At 48.4% G+C, this 27,208-nt stretch overlaps 1 protein-coding gene across 3 annotated transcripts in view; it reads left to right on the top strand.

The window, feature by feature from the left end:
* The first annotated feature begins 260 nt into the window (after nucleotides 1-260).
* The window catches only part of LOC119102584 (SCO-spondin), a 32,078-nt gene continuing 5,130 nt past the window's right edge, over nucleotides 261-27,208 (top strand). For 2 of the 3 annotated variants that reach the window (XM_037226007.1, XM_037226006.1), the window contains exons 1-11: nucleotides 261-350; nucleotides 9,936-10,148; nucleotides 11,176-11,382; nucleotides 12,972-13,083; nucleotides 15,459-15,671; nucleotides 16,974-17,084; nucleotides 18,374-18,625; nucleotides 22,364-22,576; nucleotides 22,881-22,991; nucleotides 24,675-24,881; nucleotides 25,102-25,212. In XM_037226007.1, coding sequence (XP_037081902.1) covers nucleotides 15,557-15,671; nucleotides 16,974-17,084; nucleotides 18,374-18,625; nucleotides 22,364-22,576; nucleotides 22,881-22,991; nucleotides 24,675-24,881; nucleotides 25,102-25,212 — 1,120 coding nt within the window. In that variant the 5' untranslated portion in view covers nucleotides 261-350; nucleotides 9,936-10,148; nucleotides 11,176-11,382; nucleotides 12,972-13,083; nucleotides 15,459-15,556. The remainder of the gene's footprint in view (nucleotides 351-9,935; nucleotides 10,149-11,175; nucleotides 11,383-12,971; nucleotides 13,084-15,458; nucleotides 15,672-16,973; nucleotides 17,085-18,373; nucleotides 18,626-22,363; nucleotides 22,577-22,880; nucleotides 22,992-24,674; nucleotides 24,882-25,101; nucleotides 25,213-27,208) is intronic. The other variant, XM_037226008.1, reaches the window with a different exon arrangement.

The raw sequence follows: 27,208 nt of genomic DNA, 5'->3' as shown, positions 1-27,208 counted from the left end.
TCTGCGTATTGTACTATGCCATGGCGAAAACCCGCACTTGCCGTCTTGCAATCTTCTCAAATCTTCTCATGCCAAGGACCACTCGGCCGGTGTGGTGTCCCAGCCCTCCGCGCGGGGGCCTCCACGGACTGCGCCCGCTGAAGCTCGCGGGTACCGGCGGGCGCGTTCCGCCGCTGCGCGCGGGGCGGAACGCGCCCGCCGCGCGCCGCCGCGCCTGGGGCAGAGCAGCTGGAGCGGCGGGGACCGCGGCTATATAGCGCGTCCGGACGTCGGGCCGGGGCAGTGTCGCACGATGATGCGGGTGCTACTGACGTTGTGCGTGCTGGCTGTGGCCGCTCGGGCCGTCCCAGGTTAGTTGGTCGCCCGGTGAGGCGGCGGGGGCGGAGGTGACGGCTGACCCGGTACCCCACCCGGTCAGGCGACCTCGAGGTCTCATCTGGTAGTACAGTTGCCTATCCAAGCTTTGTTATCGTCGGCTCAAGTCTGGATTAATCACCTCTCGACTTTTTTTGTCTCGCGATTCAACAACTTACGTGGGTCATCGTATTACGCGCTGTATCACAAGGATCCCGCCGCGGTCGTCAGCCATGAGTCGGTCTCACTGCAGCCCTCAATAGGTGTTTGCGATAGGTGCCGAGAACGACAAACCGCCCCGCCGTTGGGGGCCTGGTGAAGGATCAGGCTCGGTGGCATTGATAACTGACGGTGGTCACTTTCCATCCTCCACCTCTCTCCGCAGTTAATTCATTTGCTCTGCAACTATCAATCACGGCCGAAGGAGGTTCGAATCCAAGCAAGCCAAGCCACGGATCATATTGCTTATGGCGGGCGTATTAGCGTATCCCCAGCTTACTGAGTGCCGAACGGATGACTGCCCCAGGTCATATATATCCCCATCCTGCCGGGTAGAATTTAGATCCAGCCCAGATCGGGGTTTGTTCTCTAAGGTTGCTCCAATTTAAATCCACGCAGCCAAATATAAATAAGCCAAAATTAAGAAAACCACAATGGAAAAACATGTCCTCACCGAAACGAGCAATGAAAATCCATCTCCAAATCCAATCTCAATTAGGATCCTCAAGATCCAATCCGGCTAACTGAAAAAATCTGATTCCGTGGTCCTCGGATTGATGCTGTTTCATACTGCCAGTTGCCATCGATGTGACCGGGGGCGCTTTGCCAATGGCCTGAGCATCTGAATATCCCGCGAATAACCTAACCGCCGGTGTTCGACCAACCTCTTTCAACTGATGCGTCTCATCCTGACACCGTCTGTCTGCGCTTTGCAGTGGAAGTGGTGGTGCAACGAGAGAAGTTACATGTGTCACCAAAATGTAGAGCGTTCTATATAGCTGTTGGTCGTCATTTATCCGACGCCGTGCAATGAGGTATGCCCACTCGGGGATTTTGCCCGTCACTATTACTGTAGCGTCACAAAATTGCAGCTTGGCATCGCGGCACCGCCTGCATTACCGTCGCGTCCGCCGCACCGGTACACATGAACATTCGCATCTGGTGCTCGCCATATGACACTTAAGGGAGTCTTCTGAGGGACCATGGAAAGGGGATTTTTTGCTACGCTGGGTGTAAACAGCGAACATGGGCGTGGGAACCGAGAGCCCGTGTGCCATGGCACCCCCACTTTCTGAGAATGGCAAAAATTGGGTTTATGGAGATCCACTGAAGTTGACCGGCCTGCAATTGCTCAGAACCAACCTGGCGAACCTGCCCAAGGTTGGGCCGCTGCCAAAGGAGGAGCTGAGCGACACCAGGGTCATCATCTGGATTGCCGCGCTGCACCTCCGTACTGCGCATAGTGACGCACCGGGTCGCACTGGTGTGCGACTGAGATGGTTTGAGAGGACCAAGGTGGTGTGCTTTCTCATGCCCGGTAGGGAATAGAGCATCGTGGACATTGCAGTATTTTGTATTGCGTCAACCATGCCACGGAGCCTCCGAAGGTCTTGACGCATGACGTTAATCAATACCATATCCGTCACGCCACACTGCCAATTCATCGAACACACCTATGATTCATGATTCACCTCATTTGACTAAAAACGACTCTTGTGCACAGCACATACTTCATTACACACATTTGGCAAGGACGCAGAACACACAGGGGTGAGTGGAGAGGGGGACGCGGGGAACATAACTATATATTTTAAGCTTTAATTTATAGTTATGAGACATAAAGAGCCGGTCTTAAGAAGCCAAAACGTTTCTCTGCGAAGGAGCGGTCTATGCCCCAGTCAGACACATATGCATGCAAACCAAAAAAGAATATTACAACGATATTCACTTTGCACAGCGTATGTACAGTCGCACCTGTTCAGCTGCGCACCTGATAGCAATCCGCTCAGCCCTAGCCTGATAAAACCATCTAAGGTGCAAATGGATGCACGTCGTTTCCAGCTTCCGTGCGATCCGCTCGTTCAGGGGGGAAGATTTTTCACAGCAGTAGCTTCGTGAGGCGGCCGACGACATCGATGTCTCATCCCAAGACCTGGCCCGTCACCAGCTGGATCGCGACCTCGAAAACATCAATAACGCTGACGCAGACCGGCGGCCGTGCCATCAGACCAGCCCTACTGAACGTGCATATCCAACTGTTTGGCACACAGCTGAATGGCGCCTCCCAGGTCAACAGTGCCATGCTTGGGTCGGGGTGTTTGCACTTGGCCACCATGAACCCGGCTACGAAGGCTACGAAGGCCTCGAGCTCGATGCTAAAGGGAGTGTTCCACATTTGCATGGGGTTTTGAACTAAAACAGCCATCCTGAAGATCATCCGGTGCATTTTCACCCTAACATCCATGACGCCATAATAGCGTCATTCAAGCACTGTCATTACATTGGTTATGAGGCGATCAAGGCCAGTGAAAACATAATTGTCGAGTCGTTCATATCCGGGTTGCTATGCACAATTTCGAAATATAACGGACGCCAGTTGGCTCCCGATCAATGTTTTGAAAGGCATGATGACGCAATCACGCAATGACGTATGGAGGAACATGCCTACTAAATAGAGAAATTTTGTCGTCTAGAGCAGCCTTTTCCACTTTAAAGTACACCAATAGCTGTAAGTAAGCTGATTTCATCATATCTGATGCTTGCTTTAACACATTGAATGTGGACTATTCCCGCTAACCCCGTCCACCTTGTCGCCACAGCGGAGGTCATTTTGGTTCCTCTCGCCATCATCGCCACGCAGTTTGTCCTCGTCCAGCTCGTGAACCCCGCCGTCCTGGTCGACTTCGTCCAGAGCGGGCACTGTAGGCATCGCTGCTGCTTGCTAAAAGGCGGTCTCCGCGTCGTCCGCACGCACTGCCGATCCCACCACAGCTGGATCTCGGATCCGTGACACAACGAACAGTCATTTTGACTTAACTAACAGACGCATCAATCAGACCCGTAACACATGTCAGCAGTCTTGTCTGTCCTTGCGACAGGCAAAACGTCTTGGACTTAGGCACGCACACCCTTGTTTTTATACGCATCTACACTTTTGTAGTCCAGCGTGACATAACCCTGACCGGTGAAAGGAACGGTCAACGGCCTACGAGTACTGTGCTGCGTGCATCTTACCGATGTCTTCCACTTACCTTTTGTGTGACATGAATCATACATGGGCTGATCAAACCGGGCCATTTGGGTAAGGAACACAAGCAATCATACCCAAATATTTTATGGGTGTCCACCCAGGGTTGCAACAAACTCTGCGCCTTGCGCAGTGAGCATCCTTTCTTTGTGACAATATTGCTGGAATTCGTCACCATCTTTATCATTATCGGAAAACAAACGGCAATACATCCAGGCTACGGGCCGTGACAGTGCCTGGATCTGGAGGCACTGCAGGTTTTCGTTGGCAGACTGTCTGGCTGGCCCAGACGCTGGTCTGTGCTGGGGAAGGCTGTGCCAGACTCCAGTCGAACGGCGCGGCCTTGCTTGTTGGCAAACACCATCAGAGGTGATGCCATCAACAGCACTCACATCCTCTACTGCACCTCCAATGCGTCAGGTGCCGTGTGGGTGACGCCAGGAGCACGGATGTGCGAGGAGAGGACCTTTAAGAGGAAAGGGGCCTTGGTGGGACGGAATCATACCGACTTCAACATGCTGAGAGGAGCGCTCTGTGGCAACAGGACGAAAAGCAGCCGGCCTGGACTGAGCCCCTCCCCCTCGCTCTTCGCTGCACTCCTGTCCATCATCACGGATCTGTCTGGATGGCCCCGTTTCATGGTCCCATTTCAGTGCATGGGCTACCCCAGGGAGCTGGCGCCGCCGCCGCTGCTTCCCGACGGAAGAATACGCGATAGCAGTGGCACGGCCCCCAAGGCTCATCAAGTCCGTATTCCCCCCCCCCCCCTCCCCCCCCTGCGCGTCAGGTTCAAGTCCTAGTTTTTAGGCACAGCAGTCGCAGTTTTTACCGTGGCATCATTGCATGCAATTCTGGACTTTGCTGATCAAGAAAGCTAATTTGGTTTAGAATCCTTAGACACTACCATGGGCAGCAGCATGAAGAGCCCAACAGCGATTATTATTTAACGAGGCTCGCGTATAGCCGACTGAACATGTGCAGTTCGCAGCTGAAAGAACTGTTTAATGTGCCAGGACAAACCACCATCGATAGCCTATTGACACATTCGGTACCATTCGGTACCATCTTAAAAATCGCTCCCCTCCTGTCGCAAATCATGGTAGCTCCTCCCACCACCGTCGCAAATTCTGGCTTCGCCCCTGAACCCCCCCCCCCCCCCCCTCCCCCGTCAGTACATCATGGAAACCTCTGCTGCCTGTGCGGAAGTCAGGTCCACTTTGTAAACAAGATTATGGTTGAAGAATGTCGTTTAAATCCTGAATGGTAGCATTCAAACTGCACAGAGCGGCACAGATTCTGCATGTGCCAGTGACAGTGAATTGGGCTCAAAAGTATTATTGAATAAAGCGGACGAAAAGTTTGCTTTTTAGTACATCCATAGGCACTTAGGTGTGCCGGCGATGTTCAGTTGCATCGAAGGAGCTGCACGTGATAGCAGGCGTAGTTTCATATTGGGCACGACACTGGCCCTAACCAGATAGCCATCATCATAGGATAGACCACGACATTTCTGCGTGACTAATGCCTCCTAACGACGCAGTCGACGTTGCCATGCAACGCCTGCCGCGCGGGCCCATGCGACTTAATGACGTCATCGCGCAGCGTTAATGAGGCGCCCGCAAATGTTCTCAAGCAGTGATGATGGGCCCCTGCATTTATTAAGGTTTTACCGCCCATCTTAAATGAAAATTGCACGCGGAAGTGTCTTAAAACATACCTATTGACCAAGAAAATGCATTGCAACCATCTTTAGAAAACGCAACCTGTGAGATGTTGCCTTCAGTTGGTCTCCGAAATTTTTGCATCGTATGAAACAGGGCATGTTTTCTCCTGCCGATGCTGCCAGTAATAGACGCTACCTCATGATGTTGCAAATGTGTTTCCTATTCTGTGCTTCTTTGGACCGTTTACACTTCCCGGTGCTTTTATGCAAATGTATACGTTACGATACATTATTTAGTGCAACCTTGAACGTACCTGCATCAGACGAAATTGGCCTTGCGTGCGTAAACAAGCGCCCGCGATGGTCAAAACATCATTAAACCACCAACGCTGGAACAGGAATCATCCCGCCAAAAACACCCTCATTAAACGACCCTACACACAAAGCATGTTTTGCAGCCACCGATGCGCATTATTATGCGAGTAAATCGCATTGGAGCTGCGGAATAGAAGCTTCCGATGACGCAGGGGGCTTTGGGCCACGACGCAGGCGCTAACAAAGTGTAGCAAGCGATGGCGCCGGTAATGTCATGCGCTCCCTGTTCGGCACGCCCCGACGCAGGTGCTACCCGTGACTAACTCTCGCGCAGGTTTTGCCATGCGCTCACTCAGATGGAACGCCGCGCAAGTCATCGCATTTGCCGGCAAATTGGTACCGCGCTGTCATGGAAAACGAACAGCCAGACACAAAACTGCGCCGTTGGCAAATGAGGAAGCGGGGTGTGGTACGTTGGCTCGAAATAGGTGCGTGGACACTATCTCTATTTGCCACTGGTAGGTTCTGCCAAACGTTGTGATGAGTTTCAAGATGCACAACACAGCAAGCATGCCGCGCGAAGAGACAACCCAACAACAACGACACCGTGGTGATAATTGTATTCTCACCTCCGCCCTACCTAGCCACGTAGGGTTGCGGGCTGCAAAAGGATATTTTCAGAGCAGCGAAATGCCTCGGCCATGCATTGCAACACTACCCCACTGGTTCAGGCACCACATTTTGCAGCGCCGATAATCTACGTTCATCCGCAACATGCCGGATCCCTTGATCATGCACTCACTACCACCAATCATACTTCTTGGCGGCGCGTTCCAAATTGCACGTGCCATGTGTGAATGGGGGCACCGATGTTCTCGGGTGGGGCAGGTCGGATAAAGATGGGGCAGCTTAAATTTTCCATGGAGTCGCAATATATCTGACGCCAATGACAGGAGTATAAGTGGTGTAGAAGGGACTCTGATGCCATGGTTAGCCAGGGTTATATGTGACACCAAGGACAGTAGCATCGGTGGTGTAAAAATGACGCTGATGCCATTATCGTATGTGGCACGAGTGACAGGAGCATCAGTGGTGTAGGAGTGGCTCTGATGCCGTTATTATATATGACACCAACGACAGGAGCATCAGTGGTGTAAAAGTGACGCTGATGCCATTATTGTATATGATACCAGTTGCAGGAGTATCACTGGCGCGGGAATGGCTCTGATGTCGTGATGTTCATCCATAACCCATGCCTTACGTCAGCAAACGGCTTGGCTCCTTTCCTGTAAAATGAACGTCAAACATCAGGCAATGCCATTTCATGTTACCATAGTCCGTGGCATAATGCACATGCTTGTGTTTATGTAGTGCCGTGCGTTGTATCCTCAGTTCCGGTTATCTCATGTTAACATCGTCATCCAGATGAATCTTGCTCTACTGCCATTAAGCCATCTACCATCGGAACACACAATTTGACCATTCGCAGTCATCTGATTAGTCCAAATTATTGGAAAAACCCAGATCTACTGAGAAGGGTCGGTTGCGACAGCACAATCGGCACGACAGGGTGAAAACCTGCATTCGCGATCCCTTCACTCCACATTGGCGCGCGCGTTCCACGCGGTACACGATGCAATACACGCTTCTGGTTTATCTCTAGGCGTGGCAGTCACGAAAACATGGTTCATGAGATCTTACGACACATTGACGCACGCCTAGGGAATGTATTCAGCTCATAGGATCCCGTTAGTGGCTGCATTTATTCATGTGCAGACATTGATGGCATATCTGTCACTGGACCTTTCTTGCTCAAAGCCATTCTTCTCGATATCAAACATTCGTCACTAATTTAGATCGGGCGATTGCATTAGCTGAGATGTGAGACACTTGTGATAGTTTGTAAATTTCACCTGCAGTGGGGTTAGCTGTGTTGTGCTCCTGCGTATGTGTATTTGCACAAACCTAAACAATTGACAGTATTCCATAGCTCGGTCCACGTAGGTGGGAAGATGCATGTGTATCCTACATGCCTTGCTACTACTTTTTTAGCAAGGATCCCTCAACGTTACTTGAATAAGCAATTCATTCAACCAAATATTCAAAAATAAAAACCTGTCCGAATGCCGAACCCTTAGCAACATAAAGAACTTGTGATGCGTAGCACGTATTCCTGCCGGGCTCAAACAGTGGTATGGTGATTTGGCCTTTTCCGTTTTCCTCAAACTCGAGGCCAACAGCCATTTCGTCAAACGCAAACACAGCACACACGACAGGAACTTTGCTCGGTGCACGTGACGCCCGGGGTAAACGCCGCTGAGTGCCCCCCCCCCCCTCCCCCCCCGTCCGTCCGCTGACTGTCGGCGATGGCCGCCCAGCGCCGTCACATTTGTTTCGCGCCGCCGACGCTGCCGGCTGCGAGCCAAGACGGCTCGCTGTGTGTGCCGAGCGGTAGTCAACATAATGACCCTGGTCGGCCAGATCGGCTGGCTGGGGAGGCGCTGGCGCTGGTAGCCGGCTCCATCACTGGCCGACCGGGCCAGGTGGCTGGGCAAGCGCTGGCGCTGGTGGCCGGCTCCATCGCTGACCGGCCGGGCCGGGTGGCTGGGGAGACGCTGTTACTGGTGGCCGGCGCCGCCGCTGGTCGGCCGGGTCGGGTGGCTGGGGAAGCGCTAGTGCTGGTGGCCAGCTCCATCGCTGACCGACCGGGCCGGGTGGCTGGGAAGGCGCTGGCACTGGTGGGCCGGGCCGGGTGGCTGGGGAGACGCTGGCACTGGTGGGCCGGGCCGGGTGGCTGAGTAGGCGCTGGCACTGGTAGCCGGCGCCATTGCTAGTCGGCTTGGCCGGGTGGCTAGGGAGGCGCTGGTGTTGGTGGCCGGCTCGGTCCCATCTATATCCAGTTGTGGTCGCTAATGAGGGGAGATTGAGATCTGAACATCTCGCTTCAGCGTATTGTTCTCATTGTTTGACCACGCACCCAACCAAAACTGTCTTGTTTTGCTGCTTTCAAGGCCTCGTTTGGTGTTTGTCAATCTTTGTCTTTGCAGGCGCTTGCGCAATTCTGGGTGTGTTTGAGTTGTGTGTCGCAACGCCTTCTCGTCAGAGGTTTGCAGAGGGCGCCGCCTACCGTGTTTGGCTCATCTATCGTGACTGTTCCTTAGGCAATGCACATGTATTTGTATTTGTATTTGTTCACTCGAAGTCCGTCCATGAGGTGGCTTCTCATGTCTTCGGCTCGTTACAAAAATTGCTAGGTTCGGTTCGTTGACACTCAGGCACTAGTTGCAACACAATGCAGACAAATATTAAAGACGATGCTAAGAAGCACCCCATAAACTACAATATTACTAAATACACCATAAAGTATAATACTTTGAAATCCTACACTATGGAAAACGATTCTATTAAATGTGATTTAAAAAATACGGTGCTATGAAATACGATTATGTGAAATACGATACCACAGAATACGCACGAGATCGACCGATGAATCCAATAAACGTTGCTAATCACATCAGTGATGGCGAACAAAGAGCACCGACGGGCTGCTTAATCGTTCTCGTCCGAAAGACTCCGCTCTCGTTCGAAACATCGTGATGGTCATTTTACTACAAACAACACATTGCACGAACATTTCCTTATGACATAAGGCTTACAGTGGCCTGCTAAATAGTGGTCCAAATGAGTCTAAGAAACCATACCGGTGGAATCTTTATATTGAAAGGCTTAGTTACCCGTAGAACAGCATGTGTACTTATTTCTTAGCCTGGTCATTTCAACAGCAACATCAGTCGTTCACAAAAAGGTGAAAACCTTACCTGTTTTCAAGCGTTACAACAGGCTCCCCATATCAGGAAAACAAAGCCAGATATCTAGATATGTATATATATATATATATATATATATATATATATATTTATATTGCCACCCTCTCTCTTCCTCTACTTATTTATCTTAAGTGATATATCTGATGATAACGTCCAATTATTTGCCAAACAGGTTCACATTGATCCTGCCTGGCCTGAATTGATGTCAGATACGCAAATGAGCAGCTGCGCCTAGTTTCGCCTCAAGCCTAGTCATTCCGACCTGGCCCACTCCATCCCAGTAAAGAGCAAGACTATATTTTGTGCAAAACCGTCGTTCCCCTGACTTAACGTGGCATGACGTGACCTAACATGACATGAATTGATCTCACCTAACCCGTCCACCCCTCTTGGCAACGACACTAATTTCTGCCCGCGCTCCGTCCCCTGACCCGACCCCACCCAACCCTTCCTGACCCCTCCCCCGCCGTGGTGAATGTTGCCGACTTTTGGTGTCTTTGGGGCTGATTCGACCTGACCTGACCCCCAGTGGAGAGCGACACCGAGTTCTGCGCCGGCCAGACGGAGTGTCCGCCCGACTGCGGGTTCGTGTCGCGCAATGAGAAGTGCGTGTTCTGCAAGTGCGGGCCTGGCCAGCTGAAGCCCGGCGAGGTGGTGGTGGCGTCGAACGAGCCCTGCCCGCCCGGCACCGCGCTCGGCCAGCAGCTAGGCCTCACCAAGACATGCGTGCCGGCGCCGTCAGGTCAGTGGGGCGTGCGGGCGCGCCGCTCCCCGACGCCCGGGCCCGCAGCGCCGTAATCGACCGCTCGGGCCGAGCCAGGCGTCACGTACGGCGTGGGCGCGGCCGTGTGACTCGTCATGCTTTGCTTGGGTCGGTGGAGATGTGCGGGTGGTTTACTGCGTTCATGGGATCCCAGCTCGGTTTAGTGCGCAGGTCGAGTGTTGGACCCTGCGGCGGCTCGGGGTCGACCTAGGACGGCCATAACTACTGCGTACATGGGGCCCCAGCTCGGCTTCCAGCTCGGTTTAGTGCACAGGTCGAGTGTCGGACACTCCGGCGACTCGGGGTTGACTTGAGACGGCCGTAATTAGGCAGGTGACGGCAGGACAGCATGTTGTGCACATACATAACGCGTGCACTCGTGGATGTGTGGGGCGAAAATGGGACGGGGGTCAGGTTAAGGTTGGGTTAAGTAACGTTCTTCAAATCATTTGGATACGACGGTTTGGGCTAAGGCTTAAAGTGGGACTTCGGGCGCGTGTATTAATTCCATGATCTCGCCCAGAGGGTATCATTCCAATTTCATCATTGCGGCGGGCCGAGGCCTTGGGCTTGACCGGTTTAAGCACCCGTCTCATGATTGGAGACTGACGCACACGAAACCACGTTCGAAGCTGATGACTTCGAAGTCCCCCCCCCCTCGTCCCATCACAATAAGTCAATACCGTTCTGTATCGCTGGCCGCATGCTTGACCGGTCTTTTAAGTTAATAAATTAATATTTAGTGATTGCCTTATCCCATACTTTGGTTGGAGTCAGGTACACTTTACCACTGTCATGCTCATTTGTTCATCAGCAAATCAATCAAAATGTTTACTGTATAGGACATTGTTGTGATGGCGCCCGGTTGTGGCCTAAGGTCTTAAAGCTCTAAGTCTTAAAGCGTTTGTTATGAAAAACACCAAGAAGCCACCAGCCTCTCTCGAAACCATTAAGTTAAAATGTTTCATTTCGTGAGGACTTTAGGTTAAGTGCATTCCATCCCCAGGCTGTCCTCACGGTGAAGAATTCATCGACGAGTGTGGCAACGACTGCCGCTGCATAGACGACAAGTTCTACGGCTGCACTTTCAAGGGCTGCATGGAGGGACAAAGGAGTGAGAAGCCAATGCCCTGCAACGGAACGGAGAATCTTCCCGAAAGAAACCGGCGACGTGTTTTCTGTCACGAGAACATTGTCAAAGTGCAGGACACAGGTGAGGTGTTTGGTACATGAAACATCCGGGAAGGACAGATAGCGCCCGGCGCGTCCGATGTGTGCGCATCGAAGGAGACAACTGCATGTGTTACATTAACTGGCAGCGCAGGCATTCCAAAGTGAAGCAACGCAGTGTCATCCCCGACAATTCCATGCTATGCGTCGTTTTAGTTTTCTTTGCGTTTTATTTTCAGCAGCTGTTGGCCTTATTACGTCCGATGCATTGCACATCTCCACAGACGCAAAATGTCTATGGATCTTAGTTTGGTGGTCGCGTCATAAAAAGACACTATAAACTCAATTTCACCGAATACGCTTGTGTTTGATTTTTCGCGGATGAGCAAAGATGTGGTGGAATTGAAAATTTCCCACCTGATACCATTCATCGCCACAAGCACGGCCACAGCAAGTTTTTCATGGTAACTGCTCCCCATAAGGCTGCCTGAATAACTGCCCAAAACGAGTATATCCCACTTTATGAAGGTTTTTTAATGATCAATGAGCGCTAGTTAGTTATTAAGCTCAGATGTATCTGTACTAATTCAGTCCGGAACGACTTTTGCATTGGGCTGCTCCACACTGTGGATGAAATGCAATAACTGTGCATTTTTTAAATTGCAGCATATACCTTTCTAGGCCAAAGCCTTTATCAAACCACAAACAGGCTTATCGAACCACAAGCACTACGAATATCACGCAGGTTGAGAAACATGCGCTTGTTGCGGAAGACAGTTTTCTGTCAAAGCCAACCACGCTCCGCAGAGTGTAGACCTGTCCGGTGTGCTACTGAGGCCCATTTTATCTTGTGCGATTGAAAAGGAACCATTAGGTGGTGCTATGCCAAAATAATGTCAATCGAAATACAGAAAAACACTGTCAAAGTAGCCCTAAACTACGTCATATTGTGAATCAATGCGATCGTGAGGGGTCAGTGATAACGTAAGGGGGATTCCAGGTTAACGTTGTATCAGTTAAGTGTTCAAACCCTCCAAGGAATGCACTTGCTACAATGCACCAACATCGTCGCCGTATTGAAGGACGTTCGGTGCAAGGACTCAAAGGTCAATGCCATAGAAAGTCATAAGCTAGCCTCGTGCACCTTCACATTGTCCTCCAGTGAAAATGATGCGTCTTAATTTGCATCGACGTTGCTCGGTGCACATACGCAAAGCTAGGTACGGCCAAGGAAAAATGTGTTAAATCCGTTTGACTCAACTCGACTGACAACCATAAGAGACGCCGACAAGTAAAATAACTAATGCGACAGTGGTTGTGGCAAAAAAGTACTTTTTCTTTTCCTTTTACTGGTTTCTGGTTCTGGCCTTTTCTCAGTTTTGCCAGAAGCCAGCCGTTCCGCTCTTGATTCAGACCTTTTGTATCATGGTGCAGCCATATTCCGTTGGTGAAAGGTAACACAGATGTCCAGCAAGCATGATGTAGTAACTCAAACGAATCAGATCACACAGACCTTGGAATAAATGGACCATGAGGTGAGTTGAGATAAAGTGATGCTTACGCCCTGCCAAAGAAGCTGCTTGAAACATCGCTTGGATATGAGTCAGACGCATGTGTTGTTTGACTTTTCAGACTGACGACTGTCTTCCTGGTGCTGCATTCAAGAACGAATGCAACGTCTGTACGTGCGGCGATAACGGACAAGCCGGCTGCACTCTGAAGTTTTGCCTGCCGGATCAGAAACGTAGGTACCTGTGGTGCAAGCCAGACCTAGAGCGGAAATACGCACGTTTCTTACGTACGTACGTGTCTTACTTTCGCGTGCGTTTCTTTCTATGCCTTAGGACCCGGCCAAGCACGTCCTGCTGTACATGTGGTTCGATCTAGGTTGCCGTGGATAGTCGCAATGTCGGCTTTCCAATGAAATTCAATTTGATTTTGTGTGTATTTGGGTTTCTTAATTTACTTTTTGAACCTGTCATCCGGCACCCGGCCAAGTGTTAAGAAGAACATGACTCTCAATTGTACCGAATGATCTTCGAGAAGGCTATTTCAGTTCAAAACCCCATACAAATGTGAAATTCTCCCTTAAAGGCTTCATATAACAGGAGGGTCACTAAAGCCTAACTCCACCGCCACGACCTGATCCTTTTTCTGAAGGTCACATTTTCCATTCTTCAGACACACTTTTCTGATACAGTTTGATGAGAGCTTTGCAATGCTGTTTTCCCCGTGGGTATGGCCTGCTTAATTTACAGATCTTTCAGAGGCCTCAGGTAGGCCAAAGGTGAAAACCGCTTGGTGTCAATGCTAAATTTTCCTATCAGGTATTTGTTATTAATTATTGTCCCGGGGCCCATGGCCTCTGTAGCTTTCATTCGACTTTTTTCCATGACATGCCAAAGCTAGTCAATGACTACGATTCGTCGATTAGAGTTGAAGAACAGGAGGTTAGAGGAGGAGAGATAGAAGATTAGAGGTCTTCAAGGACTTTTGACCGACCATGCCCCATATTTGACACGCATGATCTCTGCCATTAGTTAACTGAACTCCATTCTGAAAATACCTTTCAGATAGCCTCAAATAAACCCACACGTGGTGTGGTGATCAACTATACAAAGCTCACATGTGGCCCGGCGACAGTGGCAAATATTCCAGTCACCAGTTTCTAAACTTAGACCTAATCTACACCTTGGATAGGATAAAGGAGCGGACATATATGACACGCAAGCTACCTACACACGACACAGCTACATTCGGCTATCAAATGAAATTCAGTTTGTTTTGTGTACATTTGGGTTTCTCAATTTGCTTTTTGAACCTATCATCCAGCACCTGGCCAAGTTACGAATGATATGTGAGGCCTCGACGACAGTGGCATGCCTTTGACGGCGTATGATGGGCACGGCAGCCTGATGAGGCATAACTCTCGCCGCAAGCAAAACCGAGGACAACAGCTCCCTCAGAGGCCATGATGACTTCATCAGGTTTCAATGTCCACCTTGCTTTTTCGCTCAGAGACATACCACTTCCCACTTTTTGCTGATATTATGCATAGATATATATATATTATATATGTATATATATATATATATATAATTATAATATACTATATATAATATTATATATATATATATATATATGTTATGTTATGTGTGGGTGTGTGTGTGTGTGTGTGTGTGTGTGTGTGTGTGTTGTGTGTGTGTGTGTGTGTGTGTGTGTGTGTGTGTGTGTGTGTTGTGTGTGTTGTGTGTGTGTTGTGTGTGTGTGTGTGTGTGTGTGTGTGGTGTGTGTTGTGTGTGTGTGTGTGTGTGTGTTTGTGTGCGTGTGCGTGTGCGCGTGTGCGTGTGCATGATCTGTGCCCGACATGGACCGGTGAGAACAGCTGGAACTGTTCAAAGTTGTAGCCGTATTTCTGTGAGTATTGGACGATCCAAATGTACATTGGCGAATGCGCAAGTGCTGACGCAAAGCAATAGTTTACGGGAGTCTACGGGAGCTTTTCGCAGTTACAAGCACCAGTTTTCACTGCGCGATAATACAGACCGTATAATACAACTTCTACTCTCCCATGGGGGAAAAATGGAAGTTCATACCGAACGCTTTTGGTGTTAAGGCGCGTGTAGTGTAAGCCTCTGACATGTTCTGTTTGCCATTTAAGCAACAACCTCTGAAAAGGTTTCGTCCAGCTCACAGTCATCATTAAACAATACGTGGCCCCGGACAGTCTCAGTACTCGTGCATATGCTTTTTATCATTACCGTGACTAAAGCAGATCACGAAGTAAGAATGGCATACAGGCGGGCTTTATCGGCAACATTCCTATCTGTGGACAAACTAGCCAACACAATTATTCCGATACCAGGAAGCCGTATGGTGCGTATGGCTGGACTATGGACACTAGTGTTTTGGAAATAAACCGATGACACGGTCACGTGACCTGGGACAGATTGCGGTCAACAACGGCAGGTTGTGTGCGAACTGCGCCCGATATGGGCCGATGGTAAGTCCTACAAATAATATCTAAAAATACTGCTGTTAAAATGCAGCAAATAAAACCCTCGCCTCATGGCAAGTTTGGAGACCAAAAGAACATCACCTCCGCGTGTCATGTTACAGAGTCAGCCTGTCAGTATGGCCCTGGTTTCATCGACGAGTGCGGGAACGACTGCAACTGCGTGGACGACAAGTTCTACGGCTGCACAAGGAAAGTATGCATGCCTGGACAGAGGCCCGAGGCGCCTGTGGAATGCAAGTCCGGGGAGGATCTGCCTAAAAGAAGCGGTTCACGGGTCTCTTGTCACGAGGGCATCATCAAACTGCAAAGCGCAGGTGAGGTTTTGGAAGTATTGGTGAGCGACTAAATGAGAAGCTCACGCATGTCGGAAAATGAACGAATGTATCGTTAAAAAGTAGCCAAAATAGAGGCAATTGCAAGCAATGCTGGTTAAAAAGCTGCATGAAATTGAATGACGTGACTCGCACCAATGTGAGCATCCTTTACCGTTGCAGGAGTTTGGTTCTGTCTAGACGTTGCTGATCCAATCGTTCACGCATAGCACACAGCCATTATGTTGAAAGGATAAGACCCACGTAAACGTTGCATTTTCAGTCAGCTCGAAGAAAATTGCAGTGTCTCCTTATCCATTTAGCACCTTTCCTTTTGGCAGGTCGTCACTCTACGCTCTGATAATTTGTTAAGTTTTGGCTTCAACTCAGCCTTTGTAGGAGAGACAGATGCCTTCGAATAAAGCATCATTCAAGAACAGGGCTGAGACAATATCATAAAAACCTGAGACGCTCCAGATGTGGCAGCACTGACGTTGTTTTGTATCTGTTGATGCTGGAACGATGTCTTTTAGACTTCAAGCTGGTGAAAAGGAATTGCCCCACGTCTTGGAATTCACGGTCCTCTAATATCCATAACAAACTTAACTTGGCTGGTTCATGGTTATAAACCTGTTCGCGATAAAACGTTAACACCACAGCAGGCACAAAGACAGAGCTGAAATAACCTCTAGACTTAGGCTACATGGCACGCCTATTGATATAGTTACGAAAAAATGAACATAAATAGAATGGCTAATATATTTTACGAAAGCCACTTTCAAAAGCTTAGCTGAATAGAGCGCGTGCCTTCCGATTCGCACACCCGTGGCCAGGTGGGTTCGAGTCGCGTTAGGCGCTCGCGGTGTACACCTGACTAACTTGGCCCACGACCAGGGGCAGCGGCCCTGCCAGATCCAGTCACGCATTCTCCATGGGTTCTCCTTCCCCGCATCCCTCCCCAAAAAGACACTGGTGTGAGAGAAGATTGGGGAGATGCAGTTAGTGAGTACTGCACACACGTGACTCTGTCCAGCTCCCCACTAGTGGCTCCGCTCTGCGCTACGTAGGATGTTATCCAGCCCATGTTCTGGTGACTCTGTCCAGCTCCTCACTAGTACCTCCGCTCTGAGCTACGTAGGATGTTATCCAGCCCATGTCCTGGTGACTCTGTCCAGCTCCCATTAGAAGCTTCGCTCACTGCTGCGCAGGATGTTATCCAGCCCATGCTCTGGTGACTCTGTCCAGCTCCCCACTAGCAGCTCCGCTGTGTGCTGTGCGGAATGTTACCCAGCCCATGTTCTGCAGATATGCCGTGTCTCCCGGGCGCCGAGTTTAACAACGACTGCAATCGTTGCGTTTGCGGAAATGCCGGCGAAGAGTTTTGTACTCTGAAAGGGTGTTCGGCGGAACAGCCAGGTGCGTACATGCGTGATGGAACACTGTCATTTCTTTATTTTGAGGAGATACCAGCCTCGCCGTCCCTCTGATACTTCCGCGCATAGTTTTACAATATTTTTTTAACGAAATTGAACTATGTGCTATTTAAAAACCTGTAAAAATATGTTTGGAATATATACATATATATATATACCGTATAACTAAGCAGAATTTTTTGTTGTACCGTACGTGTCTGAATATGACCGCTGATTCCGCAGTGACCAGTATTTTGTGCCTTGCGCGAGTATCCCGGATTTAATCCTGGCAGTATTGCTTGTGTTAAGTATTTGTCTTGCACAAACTCACTAAATCACTGTCGTAGCCTTTAGCATGGAGAAGGCGAACGTTCCTTGAACAAAAGTAAATATCCCTACGGTTGTACAACTATGTCCGAAATGTGCATAAAGGTATCTGCTATTAAACACACCGCAAAAACTGTAGCAAAGGCTAGTGGTGGTTCTTTGCACAGATACTTTATTACTGATTGACTGCATACACATTTATTGAGTAGAATCACAACTATTTGAACTTCTAACCTAAGATTATTCACCTTCTCCGTGCTAAGGAAACGCTACAGTTACACAACTCTGTCCATATCAGTTGCGCCCGCTCTACTCTTCCGACCATGATCAATTATCTTGAAACGTTGAATCCCAAGATACCCACCAATAGATGAGCGACTGTGCGAACAATTGCTAACCTAGGAGATAATGCGAAGACAACAGACCAAAACCTCGAGCAATGCAGACAAAGCATATTAATGCAAAATGAGCGGTCGTTTTCAACTGAACATGCATGTCAATATACACATGTATAGATATGCCTAAAAATGCCTCCCTTGCCATATATAGCTTGATATCTATACAGCGCAGAACATTTCAAACGCTTATTTACATCTCCTGTATTAGAGACTCGGTGCTTTCACAGCTTAACTACCTGAGTAAGATGACCGCGGCTGTAGTTGAAACCCCTACAAAATGAGTGACCTCCAATAAATTTCAAAGGCTTGAAAGTCACCTCGGACTTTTCTTGTTTTTCTTGGGCTTTCCCTCATTTGCTTGCTGAAATATCTGCAACTCTTGCTGCTGAACTACGCTTTGACGTCAGCCCTATCCAGTCGGAGCACCCTGCTTCTGCTCTTGGCTTTGCACCTCGTGAAGATGCCCGAGTGCACACAGCTTCTGCTCTGCCACGCTTCCAAAGGGCGCGGCCGGCCGCAGCGGCCAGCGAGCGGCTGGAGCCGGTGACGTTGCTGCTGGTGCCGCCAGGCGCCGTGGACAAGGGCGACACGGCGCTGTGTGAGGGCCAGACGGAGTGTCCTGCCGACTGCGGCGAGGCCGGCAGGGACGCGCGCTGCCTCTACTGCCAGTGCGGCTCCGGCCCGCTGGCGCCCGGCGAGCAGGTGGTCGGCATTGACGAGCAGTGCCCCGCCGGCCTCACGGCGATCCGCTTCCAGGCTTTCACGAAGGTGTGCGGACCCTCGCCGACAGCCGTCAGCTTTGCGCTGAATTCTGGACCAGGTACAGACTCTGCACCCCCCTCCGCACCGCGTGGAGGCCATCCACGCACGTCTCGCTCCCTGATGTGCGTCCTGGGGGCCCGCTCCTCCCCACACCAGACGCAGGCTGTCCGGGGTGCTTTGTCAGTTTCGAACGTGCAGAACTGCGAGCTAGCACAGCATGATCGTGCCGAAACAAGGGTTTTGATAAACCTAGAGTATGTCAGAGAGTCACTAGATTTTTGGCCACAGCCTACGCATGCAGCTTGTTGCTAAGCACGGCCATCAGTGGCGTTACCTTCCCGCTGGCGCCCAGCAATTAGTCTTAAAAACAGAGCATACTTGAAGGAAACGTGGTTGCGTGATGCTTTAGCAGCAATCACTAATACCAAGTTTAATCCCGCATCAGGTATTTGGACGTGACTTCGGTTTTTCGCCGGTACAGATCATAAAAAACTTAAGCGCGGAAGTTTTCCTCCATATCTTTTAATCTTCTGACAATAAACTTCTTGCGTCAGAATCGCATCGTTCGGGCTTCGGAACTGGCACGTCCACGCAAGACGATGATTTACATTCGAATAGCCATTGGCTTATTTTATTTTGCCATTCTGGCATGTATGGGAAATTGCCTTTCCTTAGGTCAGTAATTCATAGATATCACCTTCGTTTTTAGCAAGATATCCCTGATGCAACAATCCAGTGGTGTCAATTTTTGTAAATTATTGGTGGGCCGAACCGAAGGCTCGACAACCTAACCCCCCATTTTTCTCACCGGATTTAACCCACTTTTTGTTTGTTAAGCACGCTATATGTTTTTAATCTTTGTATAGTTAATAAAGTCTTTAATCATAGCAGTATAGAAGTCGTGCAGGGTTGAATCCAGGGAGCAGGCACTGGACGCACGCGGGTCTTCTGATCGGCACGTGAAGACGCCCCTTTAGAGGCCACCTCAGAGCCCCGATGGCGCTCTTCTATGGCGGTCATGGGAGACGGCACGCCTTTTGGTTGTGGGACGGGGAGGGGGTTGGCCGTGAAGGACTTAGGTCATCCCCATATTCCAGAGCTTTTCACGTTATCCTCACAGATTATTGCGCGTCTTATGGCGCTAGATATGTGAAGTTTGTTGCATCGTTTAACCGCTCGGCTGTTACGATTTGTATCTTGGGGCAAAAACAGACATGACTTTTTGTTATGACAGTGATAAAAGACGCCACTACGCAGAAAGATCAATGAAGAGATAGTCTTTGTGTTATGATCATCTTTTACCCACGTTTTTTGTAGTATTTAAGCCAAAAACATTGGGGGCCAAGCCAACATTGGGGGGTCCAACTGGACATTGGGAGGGGGAGGGGGGGGTTGGCAGGGCCCTCACAAAAGAATATAAATCGATACCCGTGCAGCAACCTGTGCTGCTGTGTTTCAAAAGTAATCGATGTTGTTCACTTACTTGCCTGACCCCCGACAGAGACATACAATGATGTCCGAGTATGGTGTATTATCGAGAATTACCAAACCTTTTTTAAAATCTGGAGGTACGAATGAAACTCACATCGATCTGAGCTCGGTGCAGCATTTCCTTCACATTGCTCAGTGGCCAGGCCCAGCCTGGGCAATGCGTTGTAAAGAAATTATATTCACCGGGGTCTGCACCAGTGAAAGACTTATGCACACAACAGGTAGACAATATTTCTATTTCCACTCAAAACTACAATTTTAAGATACTCTGCATTGATCACTTTCATTAAAAATGTAATCAAAAGTGCGAGGCTGCTTCAAAGCCGAAGACCATAGACGTACTGAGCACATGAAAGTCCACAGGGAACGTGACTTTCATCACATGTTACCTCATGTGTAGGTTATAAGCCTGGCAACCAGTGACGTACTTACGGGGGACTAGATTTCCTACTGGATACGGTGTTTCATCGGCTAGATGGCTGGGCCAGTGCAGCTTTCCTCAATATGAGTTCTTATAAAATATAATGTCATAAAATCCAAGAACGTAGTTTCTTCAGTAAGCTCTGGACTGACTTTTGGTTTTTAGAAATTTGACAAAGGTAGACTGGTGTAACGCAATGCATATTACTGTTCTATGCCAAGCATTTCAGTAGTGCTAAATTTGACATCTTGAAAAAATACATTGTTGTTGGCGCTCTCAGGGTAACAAGCCTCCACATAATTATAGCATGACTCCAGTCTTTGTAAAAATTACCTGCGCAGTATCGTGCCGCAATGCACCATGCAACGAGAATACGACGCCCAGCATCCCCTTATCATTATTTGTTTCAATGCAGTCAGACAAGGCACAGTTCGGCATGTTTTTGTGCCTGCCGACATAAAACGCTTGTTCAAGATTTTAAAAGCCAGGGTCTGTTCGAACCATTTTATTGCAGAATGGTTCTGAAGATGATTGGAAGTCTGAACTGCTCCATCCCGCTAAGGGACTCTGATTCAATCCTGGCGCGCAAGCCCGACGCGAACAACACAAAAGGAAGCGATTCCAGTGGCGACGCCAGCAATCTGGGGCAACTTAGGCGCTGAACCGGGAGCTGAATATCCAGGCAGATGCATGCCCATGTCCTATCGACCTCTTGGGTGCTATTTCTGCTTTCTGCGCCTCTCGCATTTTGTAAACACATTGCGGCCTGGTATTTTGTTCTTTATCTTGATTATGTTTGTCTGAATTCGCAGATGCGTTACGCTCGTTACATTGCAACACACGCACCATAATTATTAGTTTTCTCAGGATTATAGCTTTTTACACATGGCCTTCATATACATATACGGGTGGTGTCGTCGTCCTTGGGGCTGGAGTTATTCTTCCACCTATCTGCTCACCTTATGCCAATGATGAGCTAGAAATGCCAAATGCCGACGTCACGTGTTCAACATTGGGGAAATTTGGTGGAGTTAAAAGCGTCTATCATGCGCCAAAATTGTCAAACTTTAAAAACGAGGTCAAACATAGCATGTGCATTCATGTAGGTGAATAATACAGTGGCAGAACGTTCTGTGGCATTTAGACTAGAATGACAAGCAATCGGGTTCATAATATGTTTTGAGAACAAAACAAAATAAAGGATAGGCATATACGTGCGATATGCTAAAATATTTCAATCCTAGTGAGCGCAGTTTGCATTCAAACGCGCAGAACGTTTTGGGAGGCAAGAGGTAAATGGTTAAGAAATTTCGGTGAGTGTCAGAGATCCATGAAAAACACCAGCGTTGTCTATAAACCAGGTGCTAGTACCAGTACCGCTACCTAGTTCAACGTTGCAAGGCTCGTGCAAAATGACTTGCAATCCAACACTTAGGTACTGAACTCCAAAATCACAGGGAGAACACACGATTTGACTGATCTTAAAAACGTTTCAGCCGTCAGTGCCTTCTTAATCTGCCCAAAGATTGCCTCTGTAAAAGACTCTTTCCTATGGGCTTACAATGCTGTGGTTTGCCAAGAACCCCGTGGTGATGTCATGACCAAGTTGCCAGATAAACTTTGGAAGACCTGTCTTTCATCTGTATCCTACCTGTGTACTGTTTGGTATTGAGTTTCCGTGTTTTCTACCATATCAATGTTAATATCGATGCCAACAGAGTAAACTTCCCGAACAAAGATAACCAGATTTCGTTTTCTAAATTTGTCGTTCTGACATCAAATCTTACACTGTAGTTATGCATGTTCGGCAGGTTTCTTTCAGAGCCTCATTGATGATAATCCTATCAATTTGTTGCGGTGGCTTAAGAGCATGTCGTTTTCCAGTCGCTGGCTGTCCACATGGCCCCGCTTTCATTGATGAGTGCAACAACGACTGCAACTGCGTAAATGGCAAGGTCTACAGCTGCACCAAGAAGGCGTGCAAGCCTGGCGAGCAGCCTGAGAAGCCTAGGTCCTGTGGTGTTGATGACAATCTGCCCAAAAGAACCGGCAGACGTGTCTTCTGTCACAAGGGCATCATCAAAACGCAGAGCCTAGGTACCAAGCCGCTGCATGTCATTCATCCGTCTTCCATGTTTTTCACCATTTATTTCACTCTTCATCGGATGCCGTGTCGATACGCCTTATCACTGGATGCTTCGAAGAGCACATATCATCTCGCAAAATGCATATTGGAGAGATGCGTCATGAAAACGTAGTGGCTCCAGAATCACCGTGGCCTCGAATAACGTACACAACTGTTTGCAACGACTGCATGATGAGCAGATGCCTGACCTAATCAAGTCCTGTGCAAGGATATTTTCATCGGCCTGATAATCTAAAGAGCGGCGATGTGTTGCAGATGCACCTTGCCTTCCCGGTTCTGTGTACAAGGCCGACTGCAACACCTGCGTCTGTGGAGACAACGGCGTGGCCGGATGCACCCTTAAGCTTTGTTCAAAGGACGAGTCAGGTGTGTATGTAGGAGTGTGTGTCACCCTTTCTGGTGTTCTTCTGTGTAAAAACTGGAGTGAAATGAGATAAAGGCATTGTAAGCCTTCTGTACCTCACCAGTTCTTCATCGAAGAAGCTGCGTGATGGGTGCAGCAGTGTGTTCATCCTATCTTTGACCAATTAACACCCAGGTGGTAGTCGCGTTTCCTATTAAAACCCCATGTTCTAGCCACCACATACCAATACTTAGAATTGATATGCATAAATTATGAGGAATGACCATGTTGCATGATCACATGTATCTGACCACACTATATCTGTGCGTGGCAAAAGCAATGATGCATATGCATATCTATCCCCTATCAATGGTAAAAAGATACTGACCGCACTCGGTAACACACCGACAAGACCGTCGTCTATTGTTTCCAGACATGCCTACAGCACAGCGAACAGCGTGTGCGCGGTTTGGTTGAGGAAGACAGGTAAAGGGAAATTTCTGAGCGCCATATTGGGACATTGCGACTTATTTCCGCCCGCCATCTGCTGCTGGAATTGTGTACTAATGCCCAGCGCCTGTCCGCCAAGCAGGCAATAGCCGAAATCAAGTGCTTGTATCGTTTTCATTTGACTTAACTTAATGACTTTAAGCCAGACCAGAACTTCAGAATCGCATTAAACATACATTTGTATGCATACCGTTGTTATAACATGCTTCTCAAAACAAAAATTTGTTGTCTGTTTCTTGCGGTGGTATTAATATGGCTGTTGTAATGCGGGAGTTGAACTCACAAACTCGAAGGTCCAAAAGAGTAACTAAGACCAATTTCGAGAATGAAAAGCAATGGAGAATGCTTCCGTTTGTCGTAATCAGACACAACTGCGAGTGAAATCCAAACCTCTTAGAACTACCCAATTCTTTAGAAGTATGCCTTCAAAGTCATCGGAAACAGATGGGCACAAAATGCACGTTAATTTCATTCAAATGACTATGCCAGATGCCCCTTGTTTACACAGCAATATTTCTGTTTAACGGACGTTTGCTGGGACATTGTTCCGCAGGAAGGCAGCGCATCCGTACAGTGCGGTGGCAGCTTCAGCATCGAGTATTGAAATTGAATTCCCGCCCCGGGCGCAGTAGTTCGGATGCCCCACGACATTTATGGATATGCTAGATTAATATTCTTTAATGGTTGGGCTAAAAACTTCTTAGATTAAACCTTTCTCATTTGTTTTGAAAGAAAATTTCAGACCTCAGAACAAGTTCAATGAGCCTAGTTCATTTTTTCAGGCTTTTGATAATCATTTGACCGCAGATTCCTGGTGGAAAAATGAAATATCTTCTCTATGTGGGAAAGGGAAATATCTGTGCTAGATCAAGTGTTACAAATTGACCACTGCTTTTCCTCAAACATATAACAAACTATTGCCGCTAACCGTTCAGGGAAATAACTTTGTTTGCAAACAACAAACTCATTGTCCTGCACTGTCTGCTGTCATACATTTTCTTAAGTTTGAGCAAGACCAGTGGTCGAAACATACCGTTTTACCTAACGTAGATCTTCCCTTTCTGACCTTCCGATAAATCGCGGTCAAAGATGCCCATAAAAAGCTTAATTATAATTATGTCCTCCACACCAGCACTGAAACAAGTAATTGCTTTTGCTTTGAAACGGACTATTTCTAAAATGCACTCCATCCCCAGGCTGTCCTCACGGGAAAGAATTCATCGACGAGTGTGGCAACGACTGCAACTGCGTGGACAACAAGTTCTACGGCTGTACAAGGAAGGCCTGCAAGGCGGGGCAGACGAGCCAGAAGCCAATGTCCTGCAACGGAACGGACAATCTTCCCGAAAGAAGCAAGCGACGCGTCTTCTGTCACGACAAGATCGTAAAAGTGCAAAACGAAGGTTAGATGACCGGTACATTTAGGATACACAATCGGAAATATTCCATGTACTATGCATGCTGTAACACCGATGCGAATCACAACATGCATTTTCCAGCGCACTGCTCATCTCGTCACCGACGGATCATAAGCTGTGCACCTGCAGCGTTCTCCTTAGCACGACTTAAAAGCTCAGGTAGTGCTCATGGGCATGGTCTTGATGTGGGTATGTGGACTTCCAGACGCAAAATGTCTTCCCGGTGCTCTGTTCAAGATGGAGTGCAACAACTGTGTCTGCAGCGATAACGGAGTCGCAGGCTGCACTCTGAAGCTTTGCCTTCCGGAACAAAAGGGTAGGTACAGCCATAAATGGTGGTGAAGGTCGGCAAACCGCGCGGTTTATCTGCAATGCGATGAAGGGTAAGGCAGACAGCTGGGGTGTTCACTGAACGTAAATTTGGGCTAAATATGCGAATCATTTTCCAACGTACCGCTTCCTTTTGTTTCGCGTCACATGATTTCATGCCCGTGTCTAACGTGCGTCTTTCGAATCAACATCTTCCCAAATGAAGAACTTCCTAAAAGGCAGTTGTGCGTGGGAGCAGCGAGCCGCTATGCGGCAATATACGCAAAGTGATGAAATGTTCAAAGACGCATATATTAGGGTAAATGAGTGGTGAGATGTGTGCCGTCGAATTTACGTTATCTTGACAGTCATCTGTTTACTCTACTGGTCTCTACTGGCTGTAGATACAAACAGTAAATTAATCATAACCCCACGAAAGGATCTATAGACATCCGTTTTATTTTATTGCAAGGATACATATATACATTGTGAGGTATGCAAGTAACTTAGAATCTGCGTTTGCCGCAAGGTTTTAGAGCATTATTACGGGATATCTACATATATTTTCGGTTTTCCCTATTCCGAGCTGCAGTTTTCAGAGCTGCATTATAACACCGAAACACGATTCCTCCGTGGTCCTCGTGTGGCCTGCTCGCACTGACCTTTTTCACGCGCGTCGGATACACATATGCAATAGCCACAGACCATGCACCGCCCATCTGGCTACGTCACAGTTTTGCTGAATGCGTCATACATTCCGGCAGTGATCGCCGCTGTACACGTAGTTGGCGTTCTTCCGTCCCTCGTCCGATCGCGCTGTACACTCGTTTAGGTAACATCGCCACTCTGGCTTCTGAATGCATATTTAAATGTCTGCACTCAACTCGTCGTTATCATGTTTGTGGATGCTTGGTAGTGGTTTACGGGCTGAATATGTACACAAGCTATTGCAGATCACTTACACGTAGATTCAGGCATTCGATATGAGATACATCGCGTCGTGTAAGCCATCCTTCGTCACGTTGTTAGCACCCTCGGGAATGAATATGCATCACAATTGTTCTCATGGTGTTGCCGGTTTTTTGGCGTGTGTTCTACGCACGCAAAACGTCCTATTATCAGGACAGTTTTGACCATTTTTAGACCATAAGCGATGGCTAAAATATTTTGGGCATTGCAAAACAGCGACGATGCGTTGAAGCACCATACGTTTGCTCCGAAATGCAAAGTTCAGCAAAATGACCGCTTCCATTTTCGCGCCTCCTTTTCACTTCGCTATCAAAGTCACTCCCAAAAGTATTGCGCAGCGCATATGTACATGTATCCCAACACCAGATTCTATAACTCAGAATCTTCAGACAAATCCAGAAATAAAGGCTGGGTCTTGGAAAAAACATTTTGGAGATTTCGGATCTCAGCACATCCCTGGCCAATCCCCACAAGGATGATGGGTACGCGAAAGTTCTAAGGCAAACTGCGTGGAGCCATGCCGGGGACCAGAATGTGTTTCGGAAATCGTAAAACCGACCCAGGACCCTAGAAAATGTTTCAATGAAGCTGGAAAACTATTTTCGGCACAGACACTTATGATCCATTTGGGAAAGTTGAAAATACCCATGGTTCAGACGACATTTTGTCCCAAGCAGGGCAGCTAAAAATGTTTCACTCGTGTGAAGCGGTTTTTGAAGATCGGCCACTGACATTCGGCTCCTGGCAGACATGTGCGTAACAACGCTTGATTCGGAGTTGTCTCTGGCATTGCAGTGATTTGTGTTATATCGAGACACATCGATTCATTTCAAAACTCTTGCGTCTAAGTTAGAGGCAAATAGACCATACTGCCCGGAATCATCAATTAGTTAACTTTAGTGGAAGTGCAAGAGCAACTTTTGTTCTGATGGTTCTTATATGTGGATGAATTGCAACACCTAGGATGTCGCTAACTTATGATAAATACGTTTCATGCAGTTTCAATGCGTAAATGACTTACAGTACGTTCCATG

Source organism: Pollicipes pollicipes, unplaced genomic scaffold, assembly GCF_011947565.3.
Source record: "Pollicipes pollicipes isolate AB1234 unplaced genomic scaffold, Ppol_2.1 Scaffold_5724;HRSCAF=6776_pilon_pilon_pilon, whole genome shotgun sequence".
Classification (NCBI taxonomy): domain Eukaryota; kingdom Metazoa; phylum Arthropoda; class Thecostraca; order Pollicipedomorpha; family Pollicipedidae; genus Pollicipes; species Pollicipes pollicipes.
The sequence above is the reverse complement of the archived record's forward strand: the minus strand, read 5'-3'. Positions and strand labels throughout refer to the sequence as shown.